The sequence below is a fragment of the Pan paniscus genome, chromosome 17, assembly GCF_029289425.2.
Source record: "Pan paniscus chromosome 17, NHGRI_mPanPan1-v2.0_pri, whole genome shotgun sequence".
Lineage (NCBI taxonomy): Eukaryota > Metazoa > Chordata > Mammalia > Primates > Hominidae > Pan > Pan paniscus.
The window spans coordinates 75,263,462-75,277,171 of NC_073266.2; the positions used below are offsets into that span (position 1 = coordinate 75,263,462).

At 43.5% G+C, this 13,710-nt stretch overlaps 1 protein-coding gene across 2 annotated transcripts in view; it reads right to left on the reverse strand.

Annotated features, from left to right (window-relative positions):
- Nucleotides 1-13,710, reverse strand: part of ATP8B1 (ATPase phospholipid transporting 8B1) — a 153,957-nt gene that overhangs the window by 80,229 nt on the left and 60,018 nt on the right. The window contains exon 2 of one of the 2 annotated variants that reach the window (XM_003827250.6): nucleotides 1,888-2,093. In XM_003827250.6, coding sequence (XP_003827298.1) covers nucleotides 1,888-2,068 — 181 coding nt within the window. In that variant the 5' untranslated portion in view covers nucleotides 2,069-2,093. The remainder of the gene's footprint in view (nucleotides 1-1,887; nucleotides 2,094-13,710) is intronic. The other variant, XM_034943810.4, reaches the window with a different exon arrangement.

Genomic DNA, 13,710 nt, shown 5'->3' on the forward strand with positions numbered 1-13,710 from the left:
ACTACAGGTACTTGCCACCACGCCTGGCTAATTTTTGTATTTTTAGTAGAGACGGGGTTTCACCATGTTGGTCTGGCTGGTCTCGAACTCCTGACCTCAGGTGATCCACCCACCTCAGTCTCCCAAAGTGCTGGGATTGCAAGCGTGAGTCACTGTGCCCGGCAGGAATTTCACTTTAATTTTGGTCAAGTATCATGAGTTTAGTACCTTCTGATTCAAGGCAGAAGGCACTTAAGCTCAATCCTCAACAGCCTGAAATCAAAACCAGAAACCCACTCTAAGAGGTAATCCATCTAAATGTTTGCTATGGAAAGGTAGCGGACAAACAACATACAGGAGTCAATGGCCTCCCCACATTTGGGTGAGATGGGGCTCCCAGGGTGCATGCACTCCCCACACTGAGAATCTCCCCACAGGCAGATTCTGTGACCAGAACAGGAAGAATCATTGCAGAAACGGGATTTCATGCATGTCACATCTTCTACAGGTTAAAATTATTAGAAAAAAATAGCTCATCCAGATAGCAGAACCCAAGAAAGAGAAACTAGAGAGGGGGTTTGGCATGGGGGAAAAAGAGGTTTCTAGAAAGCCTGCAAGGGCAGAATGGCAGTTAACAGAGACCTCGGGAAAACCAGCTAAAATCCGAGGCTTCTCTGACTAAGGCTGCAGGGAGGCGTGTCTGGAGGCTGAAACCAGAACACTATGATAATGATTTCTGTGAATGTGATGCTAAGGTTGTTCGGCTAGAATTTTAGGGAACACCATGGAGGAAATATTTTCAGCCTGATATCAAATCTGGGGTCCAGAGAGAAAAGTCTCAGCTTATTCATGGAGAAGAGCTACAAGAGAAGCCCACATCTGTTTGCCAGGGTGGGAGAACCAGCAGGAGATGAAATAGAAAAGCCACAAAAGAAAAGGCGTCATGGTAAAAGCAAGCCAAGTTCTACTGCCCTCAGTGATGTACTGTCTGTGGTCACTTACACTCAACATTGGCAGAGACCACGTGGTCCACACAGCCTAAAATGTTTACTTGCTGGCCCTTTACAGAAAAAGTTTGCTGGCCTTGGTCTAGACCCTGCCTCTGATGCTGGCCTGACCCTGGGCAGACCATATACATATATATATATATATATATATACACACACACATACACAAGGATGGTTATTTATATAACTCATACCGCCAATTTAACAATACTAATAGTTAACATCTAAGACTGATTGATATGTATCCTTTAAAAATTTCTGGGTGCAGTAACATGCAGATTCTTGCATGCATAACTTCATTTTAAGAATATATACACTGGCTAGGCATCGTAGCTCATGCCTGTAATTCCAGGAGTTTGAGAGGTTGAGGTGGGCAGATCCCTTGAGCTCAGGAGTTTGAGACCAGCCTGGGCAACATAGTGAAATGCCATCTACAAACACAAACACACACACAAATACAAAAATTAGTTGGACATAGTGGTGCATGCCTGTAGTCCAGCTACTCAGGAGGCTGAGGTAGGAGGATCACTTGAGTCCAGGAGGTCAAGACTGCAGTGAGCCAAGTTCACACCACTGGACTCCAGCTGGGGAGACACAGTGAGACCCTGCCTCAATATATATATATATATATATATATATATATATATATATGCACACTAACAAAGACCTTAATGTATTTTCTCTGCAGAACTTGTCAGATATGCTCTCCCAGCCCTTCTTACTAAGGACAATGGGTACTTGTCCAAGCCCATCCACCATTCTGTCAGTCGCATCCTAAGAAGAGATCAGAGAAGATTCCCTCCTAGACCACGCAAAATAGACCGATCATCTTTGGCACGTGTGGCCACGACCCACATGAGGATTTATAAGCGACCTAGTCACTGGGACTTCATGTGGTTACCTTTTCTGAATGGCTCCCGGTTCTCCTCTGCTTCCCTGTTGACTCGGTTTTGTTCTGGTTCAACAGCAGACCCCTGGTCATCAAGTTCATCTTCTGTTTCATCATCACTGTAGGGAACCACTTCGTCATTAGGCTGAGAATCCTCATCAAATGTCGTTTCTGAGTCTCTTTCTGTACTCATTCTGCTGGCAAATTGGAACTACCTGCTTAAAAGGAAAGAGAAACCAGAGTGAATTATGATTCAGCCCAGTTTTTGGTTGAATACTGCCTGCATGCTGCTACAATGCCCCTTTTACAGAACATTGTCTAACATGTAAATATTCTGGAATAGTACCCCCAAATTCAACTTGACATGAAAACAAGAACAAAACCATTCAGTACTGATTAAATGCTTGGGTAAGATTTTTAAAAAAAATATGGAGCTGCAAACCTTTTATTTTTAAACAAGGATATATATATATATATATATATTTTTTTTTCAAGGCAATATTTCAAATTAGGGGGTCTCAATGAAATAAATTTAGTGGGTAACAATCAACATTAAAATAAAATGAAACAGGCTATAAAATATCAGATTATAGCACATATAATAAGTACTGCTTGATAAAATAGTTGTACACATTCACATGTTTATTTGCATTGTGGGTGTTAATGGAGTTGAATTTCTTTTTTTTCTTTTTTTGAGATAGAGTCTCCCTCTGTCACCCAGGCTGGAGTGCAATGGCATGATCTCGGCTCACTGTAACCTCCGCCTCCTGTGTTCAAGTGATTCTCCTGCCTCAACCTCCCAAGTAGCTGGGATTACAGGCACACACCACCACGCCCGGCTAATTTTTGTATTTTTACTAGAGACGGGGTTTCACTGTGTTAGCCAGGATGGTCTCGAACTCCTGACCTCAAGTCATCCACCCGCCTCGGCTTCCCAAAGTGCTGGGATTACAGGCGTGAGCCACCGCGCCCAGCTGGAGTTGAATATCTTACTGTGGATTGCTGGCAAAGTTGACAAACCACTGCTCTAAGAAATCTGGTTTCTGCTAACACTAACGTCCTGAGCCTTTGTTCTGATACAACATTTTTAATATAACCTTAGATCTTCCAAGTTTACTGACTTCCCAGGAACACTCCCTAGCCTTTCTATCTTCCTAACTACCACTGCCCACTCTGTATCTGGAATTTGTGTTTGAGCATCTACCGCATAAGATGACCCCATACAAGTGAGAAGAACAACCTTAGTTAGATTTATTTTAGGAAAATATTTACACAAATACCTCAGGTTACAGACACACAGCCTGGCATTTACATAAGCATCACAGTGCCGTGTAGTCAGTATTGTTAATGACAGCAGCTCGCATTTATTTTGTGTTAACTGCATGCCAAGCCTTGCACTAAGCAATTTATAGACATGTGCTCTTTGAAACTTCCCACACCACCATGGTGAATAACAGTATTATTGTTATTCCTACCCAGCAGAAGAGAAAAATCAAAACACTGGAATGCTAAATAACTTGCACAATGATTATTAAAAATTTAAGGCAGCCACGCACGGTGGCTGACACCTGTAATCCCAGCACTTTGGGAGGCTGAGGCGGGTGGATCACGAGGTCAGGAGATCGAGACCATCCTGGCTAACACAGTGAAACCCCGTCTCTACTAAAAATACAAAAAATTAGCCAGACGTGGTAGCGGGCACCTGCAGTCCCAGCTGCTCGGGAGGCTGAGGCAGGAGAATGGCGTGAACCCGGGAGGCGGAGCTTGCAGTGAGCCGAGATTGCACCACTGCACTCCAGCCTGGGCGACAGAGCGAGACTCCGTCTCAAAAAAAAAAAAATGTAAGGCAAAGACAACTGCTTCACAAAGAGAGGTCTATGCTCCATTTTTGTACTATGGTTTATGATATATTTTGAGTGAAAATTGCCTCAAGTAGAACTATGTAGCTGATTGCAAGTTTTGCACCAAATCTTAGACCTCTAAAATAATTTTTACATTCACAAATGGACACTTAGGAAATTTTCAAATATTTATATGAGGATTTTTGCCAAGTATTATGTAAAACATTAAAAGCCAAAAGCAAGCTGGGTTACAATTGTCGACTGTGTAAATAAATTGTGGCATCTCATATTATAGGATAAAGTGCAACAATCTAGATAATCAGAAGAGTATTTGATGACATTGCATTAATGACCTTAAGTTAATAGATAAGTTATAAAGCCATATGTATAGAGTACACCCAGTTATTCACACACACACTTGTTCATTTTCCAAAATTTCAACAATTGACATACATTATTTTATTATTATTATCTTTTGAGACAGAGTATCGCTCTGTCACCCAGGCTAGAGTGCAGTGGTGCAATCTCGGCTCACTGCAACCTCTGCCTCCCAGGTTCAAGCAATTCTCCTGCCTCAGCCTCCTGAGTAGCTGGGATTACAGGCATGTACCACCATGTCTGGCTAATTTTTGTATTTTTAGTAGAGATGGGGTTTCACCATGTTGGCCAGGCTGGGACATACATTATTTTAAGTGAGATGATGCATGCAAAATGCTCAACTCAGTACATAGCCTACAATAAGTATTCAATGAACATTAACTGTTAATTTTTCATATACTTCTTGGCGATTTGTATGTTTCCTTTTGAAAAATGTCTATTCATGTCCTTTGCCCACTTTTTAATGGTATTATTATTATTTTAAAATATTGCTGGCATTCATTATTACAAAGAACAACTTACATTCTACTGCATGATGCTGTACTGTGGCACAGTTCTAAAGAGCCCTATAGTCATGGATGCAAAGTTCCTAGCACTACTGGTCCTCAGCACCTCAGGCCATTATCTTCTGGCTTCAAAGAATATTAATTCCCCAAATCCATAGTCTTTACCTCTGGCCTTAGCTTTTCAGTAGCAAGCACAAGCCTTCCTGGTGAGAGACAGGGCTAGCTAGATTTCCTAGGCCGACTAAGAATCCCTAAGTCCAGCTGGGAAGGTGACTGCATCCACCTTTAAACAGGAGGCTTGCAATTGAGCTCACACCTGACCAATCAGAGAGCTCACTAAATGCTAATTAGGCAAAAACAGGAGGTAAAGAAATAGCCAATCATCTATTGCCTGATGAACTCATCTATTGCCTGATGAGGGACAAGGATTGGGATATAAACCCAGGCACTGGAGCCAGCAAGGGCAACCACCTTTGGGTCCCCTCCTTGTATGGGAGCTCTGTTTTCACTCTATTTCACTCTATTAAATCTTGCAGCTGCACCCTTCTGGTTACCGCTCGAACTGAGCTTTCGCTCGCCGTCCACCACTGCTGTTTTGCTGCCCTCGCAGACCCGCTGCTGACTTCCATCCCTCCGATCCAGCAGGGCGCCCGCTGTGCTCCTGATCCAGGGAAGCACCCGTTGCCACTCCTGATCGCGCTAAAGGCTTGCCATTGTTCCTGCATGGCTAAGTGCCTGGTTTCGTCCTAATCAAGCTGAACACTAGTCACCGGGTTCCACGGTTCTCTTCCGTGACCCACGACTTCTAATAGAGCTATAACACTCACCGCACGGCCCAAGATTCCATTCCTTGGAATCCGTGAGGCCAAGAACCCCAGGTCAGAGAACACGAGGCTTGCCGCCATCTTGGAAGTGGCCCGCCGCCATCTTGGAAGTGGCCCACCACCATCTTGGGAGCTCTAGGAGCAAGGACCCCCGGTAACACTGGCAGTACTTATACTTTCATTGGTTATACTTATCCTTCCCTGGTTATATTTATATTTTCCTGGCAGTATGTATACTTTCATGGTTTATACTATTTTAAAATTATTTTTTATTAAATGAAGCCAAATTTTTTAAAAGTCATCTTTTCCACTAAATCGGCATCACCATGTTAAATCTAAATTTCCCTACTAAGTCTTTATTTTATTTTACTTTAAGTTCTAGGATACATGTGCAGAACATGCAGGTTTGTTACATAGGTATACATGTGCCATGGTGGTTTGCTGCACCCATCAACCCGTCATCTAGGTTTTAAGCCCTGCATGCATTAGGTATTTGTCCTAATGCTCTCCCACTCCTTGCCCCCCACCACCCTCGACAGGCCCCAGTGTGTGATGTTCCCCTCCCTGTGTCCATGTGTTCTCATTGTTCAGCTCCTGCTTATGAGTGAGAACATGTGGTGTTTAGTTTTCTGTTCCTGTGTTAGTTTGCTGAGAAAGATGGCTTCCAGCTTCATCCATGTCCATGGAAAGACCACGATCTCATTCTTTTTTACGGCTGCAGGGATTATTTGTTTTTGAGTTGTTTGAGTTCCTTGTATATTTCTGGATACTAGTCCTTAGTTAGATGAATGGTTTGCAAATATTTTCTCCTATTCAACAGGAAACACTGTTGATTGCTTCCCTTACTGAGTAGAAGCTTTTTAGTTTAATATAGTCCTATTTGTCTATTTTTGTTGTTGTTGTTGCCTGTGCTTTTGAGGTCTTAGCCATAAAATCTTTGCCTAGACCAATGTCCTAAAACATTTTCCCTATGTTTTCTTCTAGTATAAAGTTTTATTAGTTTTTTTTTTTTTTTGAGAGGAGGGTTTCACTCTGTCACTCAGGCTAGAGTGTAGTAGGACAATCATAGCTCATTGCAGCATTGAACTCTTGGGCTCAAGGAATCTTCCTACCTCAGCATCCCAAGTAACTGGGACTACCAGTGCATGCCACCATGCCTATTTTTTTTTTGTAGCGATGGGATCTCACTGCATTGTCCAGACTGGTCTTGAATTCCTGGGTCAAGTGATCCTCCAGGCTTGGTCTCCCAAAGTGCTAGGATTATAGGTGTGGTCCCATTTAAGTCTTTAATCCATCTTGAGTTGACTTTTGTGTATGGTGAGAGACAGGGGCCCAGTTTCATTCTTTAGCATGTGGGGATTTATTTCTGGGTTCCCTATTCTGTTCCATTGGTTTGTGTGTCTGTTTTTAGCCCATATTATGTTTTGGTTACTACAGCCTTGTTATATATATATATCAAGGTGACTGTGAAGGTACTATATGGAAACATTTTTTATTGTTGTAAAATATATGTACATAAAATTTACCATTTTAGCCATTTTGTTTTGTTTTTCTCATTGCAGCCTCCTGGGCTCAAGCAATTCTCCCACCTCAGCCTCCTGAGTAGTTGAGACTATAGGTATAAGCCACTACATCTGACTAATTTTTGTGTTTTTAGAAGAGACAGGGTTTTGCCATGTTGCCTAGGCTGGTCTCAAACTTCTGGGCTCAAGTAATCTACCTGCCTCAGCCTCCCAAAGTGCTGGGATTACAAGTATGAGCCACTATGCCAGGCTTTGTTTCTCCCTACTTTTTTTTTTTTTTTTTTAATTTCTTAAAGCTGTACCATTGGAGAGTTTTAACTTTTTGTTTGTTGGTTGGTTTTCTTTCTCTTCTTCTTCTTATTATTTTTTTGCATCTCAGATGACACAAACCATTGTTTGTTTTCTGAGACATGGTTTCACTCTGCCACTGAGGCTGCAGTGCAGTGGCATGATCCTAGCTCACTACACTAGCAAATCTGAGGGCTCCAGCAATCCTCCTACCCTGCTCCCCAGCCTCCCTAGTAACTAGGACTAGAAGCATGAGCCACCATGCCTGGCTTTTTTTTCTTTCTTTTCTTTCTTTCTTTTTTTTTTTTTTTTAAAGAGATAGGCTCTCCCTATGTTCCTCAGGCTGGTCTCAAACTCCGGGCCCCAAGCAATCCTCCCACCTCAGCTTCCTTTTAGCCCTTTTCAAGTGTAGGGTTCTGTGGCATTAAGTGCATTTATACCAACATTTTGTAAGTTATCCTTTTCATCATTGCTTCCAAACTGCCAGGCATCTGGATATTAAGACTGTCTCCAGCCCTTTGAGGTTGAGAGAGGAAGCAAGCACGAAGGAATGGATTTGACAACCCACTTGTCCGTGACTCAAAGCAAGCAAGGCCTTGCACAACCAACTCGCCACTCACACAATCTGCACAGTCTCAGTGAGAAAGCAGGAGCAGGGAGCTCTACGCTGAGAGTGAAGAAATGTCCTCAACTCGACTTCTCTGCAGTGTGCATGTGTGCGAAACACAGACACACATGGGAGGAATTTGGCTCTGTCATTTTAGTGTACCAAAGGAAAAAAAAAAACAGGGAGAAATCACTTGTTTGAAGCCCTAAATGACATAAGGAAGATTTTCCCGGATCTAAATAATGATCCCTAAGCTCAGGTGCTGTGTATGGTATGGATCTGGAAACTTCATAATGTCTCTGACCGCCACTCCAGGACACTGCAGACAGGTGTGCATTTACTCAGCACCCAGTAAACACCTGCAAGGTGCAGAGTACTACACTAGGCACAGGGAACAGAGCTACTGAGTGACTGCCAGAGTTTCGAAGAATACAGACAAGTCAACTATTAAAGCTAGGAAACAGACCGGATGCGGTGGCTCACGCCTGTAATCCCAGCACTTTGGAAGACCGAGGTGGGTGGATCACCTGAGGTCAAGAGTTCGAGACCAGCCTGCCAACATGGTGAAACTCCGTCTCTATCAATAATACAAAAAAATTAGCTGGGCATGGTGGCACATGCCTGTAATCCCAGCTATTCGGGAGGCTGAGGCAGGAGAATTGCTTGAACCCAGGAGGCTGCAGTGAGCTGAGATCACGCCATTGCACTCCAGCCTGGGCAACAAGAGCGAAACTCTGCCTCCAATAAATAAATAAATAAAATAAAATAAAGCCATAAAACAGTAAAGCCAGTCGTTTTTGCCTCAAATACTCCTCCAATTCATCCCCTCCTCTCTATCTCCATGGCCACCATCATCTCTCCCTGGAAATGCTGCGAGATCCCTCTAACTAGACTTTCCACAATTAACTTCCACATGACCACCAAAGGCGTGCCATTCTCCTGCTTACACCCTTCCTGGGTGTTATGGATTGAATTATGGCCCCTGAAGTCATATGTTGAAGCCATAACACCCCTCAATGTGACTACATGGAGAGAGGTCCTTTAAGGAGGTAGTTAAGGTTAAATAAGGTCATCAGATGGGGCCCTAATCCAATAGGACTTGTGTATTTTATTTTTATTATTTTTTAGACTCAGTTTTGCTCTGTTGCCCAGGCTAGAGTGCAGTGGCATGATCTCAGCTCACTGCAACCTCCATCTCCCTGGTTCAAGCGATTCTCCTGCCTCAGCCTCTCAAGTAGCTGGGATTACAGGTGCCCGCCATGACACTCAGCTAATTTTTTTGTATTTTCAGTAGAGACTGGGTTTCTCCTTGTTGGTCAGGCTGGTCTCGAACTTCTGACCTCAGGTGATCCGCTCACCTTGGCCTCCCAAAGTGCTAGGATTACAGGCATGAGCCACCATGCCTGGCCGATTTCTCATTCGTTAGGTCTCAACTTCAGTGTCCTCTTCCATTCATGGTATTGAGCAGGATTCTGCCCTCCTCTTCCTGCTACCACTGGCCCCCTTGAGCACCTACATTTCTGTTTCCTTCCTAGCACTTATCATGATTTGTAAACATGCATTTGCTTTCATTTATCTGCCTTTCCCACCAGACCATAAACTCTACAAGAACAGATTGGTCTGTGAATACTCAGTGCCTACTACACAGTTGACACTGAAAGATCTGGGGAAAGAGCAAATCAACTTTCAATAAAGTCTTCAAGGGCTCAGAGAGTTGTCTTACACCAAAGTTCTTTACCACCTTTACACAGGTCACACCTACCACATGGTAACAGATTCACAAAGTCACTGGACTAGGGATGAAAGATTGAGGGCAATGATGGGAGAGAACAGCAACAGTTAAGTTCAGAAGTCATACAAGATGAAACTTTATAGGAGTCTGAGTCATTTGAGGCCATCCAAAAACCATTGTCCAAGATTTTACCATGTACGCAAAACCAAACCAGCCCTCTAGTAGGGTACTGAAGATATCAAAGGTGAGGACTGATCTTTCTTGTCCATCACTAGCACCTACCAGAGTCTGGCATATAGGAGGCTCGTTTGTTTCTGTCCTTAGGAGGCTTATAGTCTAGACAAGAATTGGCAAATTACAGCCCATGGGCCAAATTCGGCCCACTACCTATTTTTTTAGATAAAGTTTTATTAGAATGCATCCTTACTCATTACTGACATACTGGCTATGGTAGTTTTGTTTTTTGTTTTGTTTGTTTGTTTGTTTGTTTGTTTTGAGATGGAGTTTTGCTCTTGTTGCCCAGGCTGGAGTTCAATGGCGCGATCTCAGCTCACTGCAACCTTCGTCTCCTGGGTTAAAGCAATTATCCTGTCTCAGCCTCCTAAGATGCTGAGATTACAGGTGTAAGCCACCACGCCTGGTCCTTCATCATTTTTTTTTAATGGCTTTTAAAGTTCACAAGAAGAAAGACTATTTCCGAAATCTGTTTTTCCTCATTTTGTTTATTATTATTATTAAAGACAATGCTGTAAAATATTTAACATATCGTAATATATAATAAGTATGAATTATATTTCTATATGTTCTATGCTATACGTGTTTCTTATTATATGTTCCATACTAAATATAAATTACTACTCTAAGATGGCCCCCAGTGATCCCACCTTTTGGTGTTCACATCTTTAATTTCCTGTGAGTGTGGCATACACATGAGGTGGTTTGCTTCTTTTTTCTTCCTTTTTTTTTTGTTTGTTGATTCAAGTTTTTGCTCTGTCACCTAGGCTGGAGTACACTGGGGTGATCAAGCTCACTGCAGCCTCAATCTCCCGGGCTCAAGTGATCCTCCTGCCTCAGCCTCCTAAGTAGCTGAGACTACAGGTGTGCACCATCACACCCAGCTAATTTTTTTGGTTTTTAGTAGAGATGAGGTCTTGCTAGTTTGCTCAGGATGCTCTTGAACTCCTGAGGTCAAGCAATCCTCCCTCCTTGGCCTCACAAAATACTGGGATTACAGGCATGAGCTACCGTATCCAGCCCCTTTTCCTTCTTTCTTCTTCTTCATTTTCTTTTTTTTTTTTTAAATAAGCCTGAGTTCCTGAACCTTGCTGCTTTATTTTTTGAGATGGAATCTTGCTCTGTTGCCCAGGCTGGAGTACAGTGGCGCGATCTTGGCTCACTGCAACCTCCACTTCCCTGGTTCAAGCAATTCTCCTGCCTCAGCCTCCCAAGTCACGGGGATTACAGGGGTGCACCACCATGCCAGGCTAATTTTTTGTATTTTTAGTAGAGACAGGGTTTCACCATGCTGGCCAGGCTGGTCTTGAACTTCTGACCTTGTGATCCACCCACCTTGGCCTCCCCAAGTGCTGGGATTACAGGCATGAGCCACTGTGCCCGGCCTTGAACCTTGCTTCTAACCAATAGAATATGGCGCAGGTAATGGGATGTCACTTCCATGATTAGGTTATAAAAAACCGTGACTTCTTGTTGCCAGCCAACTCTTTCCCCTTCCCTGCTTTGGTGAAGCAGCTGCCCTATGGAGAGGCTCACATGGCAAGATGTGAAGTTAGCATTGACCAACAGCCAGCAGGGACTGGAGCCCTCAGTCCAATAGCCCTTAAGGAATGCAGTGAATTTTGCAATCACTACATGAACTTGAAAGCAGATCCTTCCTCAGTCCTGCCTTCAGATGAGACATCAGGCCGGGCTGGCACCTTAATTGTAGGCTTGTGAGAAATCCTGATACGGAGAACCCAGTTAAGCTGTGCTCAGATACTTGATTCATAGAAACTGTGAGATAACAAATGCATGTTGGTTTAAGCTGTTAAGTTTTGGAGTAGCTTGTTACACAGCAATCGACAACCAATACACATACCATTAGTCACAAGCAGTAATTCTAGGGTCAGGCACTCAATGTAGCCACTATTATTTCCAAGTTATTCCAAAGAGCCCCCATCTAAAAGGCAGCAGAAATCTTCTCTATTTTCCTAGTTAGTCCAGACACATGCCATACCCTGTTTGGAGTCTGCCCAGTATTCTTTTATTTACTTATTTGAGACAGAGTCTCACTCTGTCACCCAGGCTGGAGTCCAGTGGTGTGATCTCAGCTCACTGCAACCTCTGCCTCCCAGGTTCAAATGATTCTCCTGCCTCAGCCTTTCCAGTAGCTGGGACTACAAGTGCATGCCACCACACCTGGCTAATTTTTGTATTTTTAGTAGAGACAGGGTTTTATCTTGTTGGCCAGGCTGGTCTTGAACTCCTGACCTCAAGTGATCCACCCACCTCAGCCTCCCAAAGTGCTGGGATTATAGGCATGAGCCACCGCGCCTGGCCAATGCTCAGTATTCTTGAAAGTAAAATGACAAACTTGATGACAGTTGTAATTAGATAAAGAATCTCATGAAGCAATAGTAATAAAATGTATCTAAGATCTGCATTAAATTTAAACTTTATACTGTTATAGAAACAGCGTAATTACAGTTCCCAGCAGGAACAGGATTACATTTTTTATTTCCTCCCAAGGCAGGACCTAAAAAATCTAGAAGCCTGGGATAAATAACATAAAACTAAGGTATCAACAGTATCACTATGGTGGGGACAATTCAGCCAGGATCTTTACATATGATAGAAAAGGCTTCTCTGAGTCCACAGCTTCACCCCCTATTCCTCAGAAAATCTGCCCCAGAGCCCTCTCTCACAAAGGAAGATTGGCTGCCTGGGTGTGGTGGCTCACATCTGTAATCCCAGCACTTTGGGAAGCTGAGGCAGGAGGATCATTTGAGGCCAGGAGTTCAAGAGGAGTCTGGGCAATATGGCAAGACCCCATCTCTACAAATAATAATTTAAAGAATTAGCTGGGCACCTGTAGTCCCAGCTACTTGGGAGGCTGAGGCAGAAGGATCGCTTGAGCCCAGGAGCTCAAGGCTGCAGTGAGTTAGGATCTTGCCACTGAACTTCTGGCTAGGTGACAGAGCAAGACCCCATCTCTATTAAAAAACAAAAAACAAAAAACAGACTGGCTCTTGTTTCATTCTGTACAACTTCAATGCGGTCATTAGAAAAGGTACAGGGGAAATCTCAAAACCTTGACATTTCAGAGATGAGCAGCTTTTTCATTCCCCTGGCTAAGGTCCAAAGGATTTCTTAGTCCAGCATTGCCATGGGCTCACAGCATTTCCTAGTAATATTATATTTCTTCTTATCCATAAAAGGCAGCCCTTCCAGGACAAAGGGTTTTCCATACAGATTGTCTCATGCACTTGTCATGGAATTATGCTGAGGCATGTCGCCAGGCAATGTCATTACCTTCTTACTAATGAAAAAACAGGTGGTTTCAAAGCTTGCCCAGGGTGATTTAGCTCCTAGCTATTCAGGCCCTTTCCACACATATCCCAGCTCTGCGCTCTCTGTGGTACAGTGAACGCATCGTGGATTCAGATTGGAATTCAAGCTCTGCCCAGGAAGCATCAGAGCCTGCTCTCCACTCCCAACATCACCTACTTCCCTCCCTTCCCCACACCTACTAACAACATCATTAGTCACAAGAAAACCCTAAGCAAAGGAAGAATTTGACAAGCAAAAAATATCAAACTTTGAGGTCTACAGGCAGATCTGTCCTACACCAGTGAATTCTAAAATGTAAAATGCTTCCCAATGTATGCCGCTGAAGAGTGAAGTGAGATCGATCATTATTTCCTAGATGGTTTTTGAGCTGGGCAACCTGGGAGTCACAGAGGTGAGCAAGAACTTGGGGTGGGTGGGAGAGAGATTTTAAGGAACCAAAAAAACCTCAGAGGCAGGAAAATGCAATGGAAAGGCCCAGCACCGGCGCAGGTGGGAGATCTGGGGGAAAGAGCAGAGCTGGGGAAAGGTAGTTTTGGAGTCACCTCCAAAAGTAAGGCAGCTCATGCAGC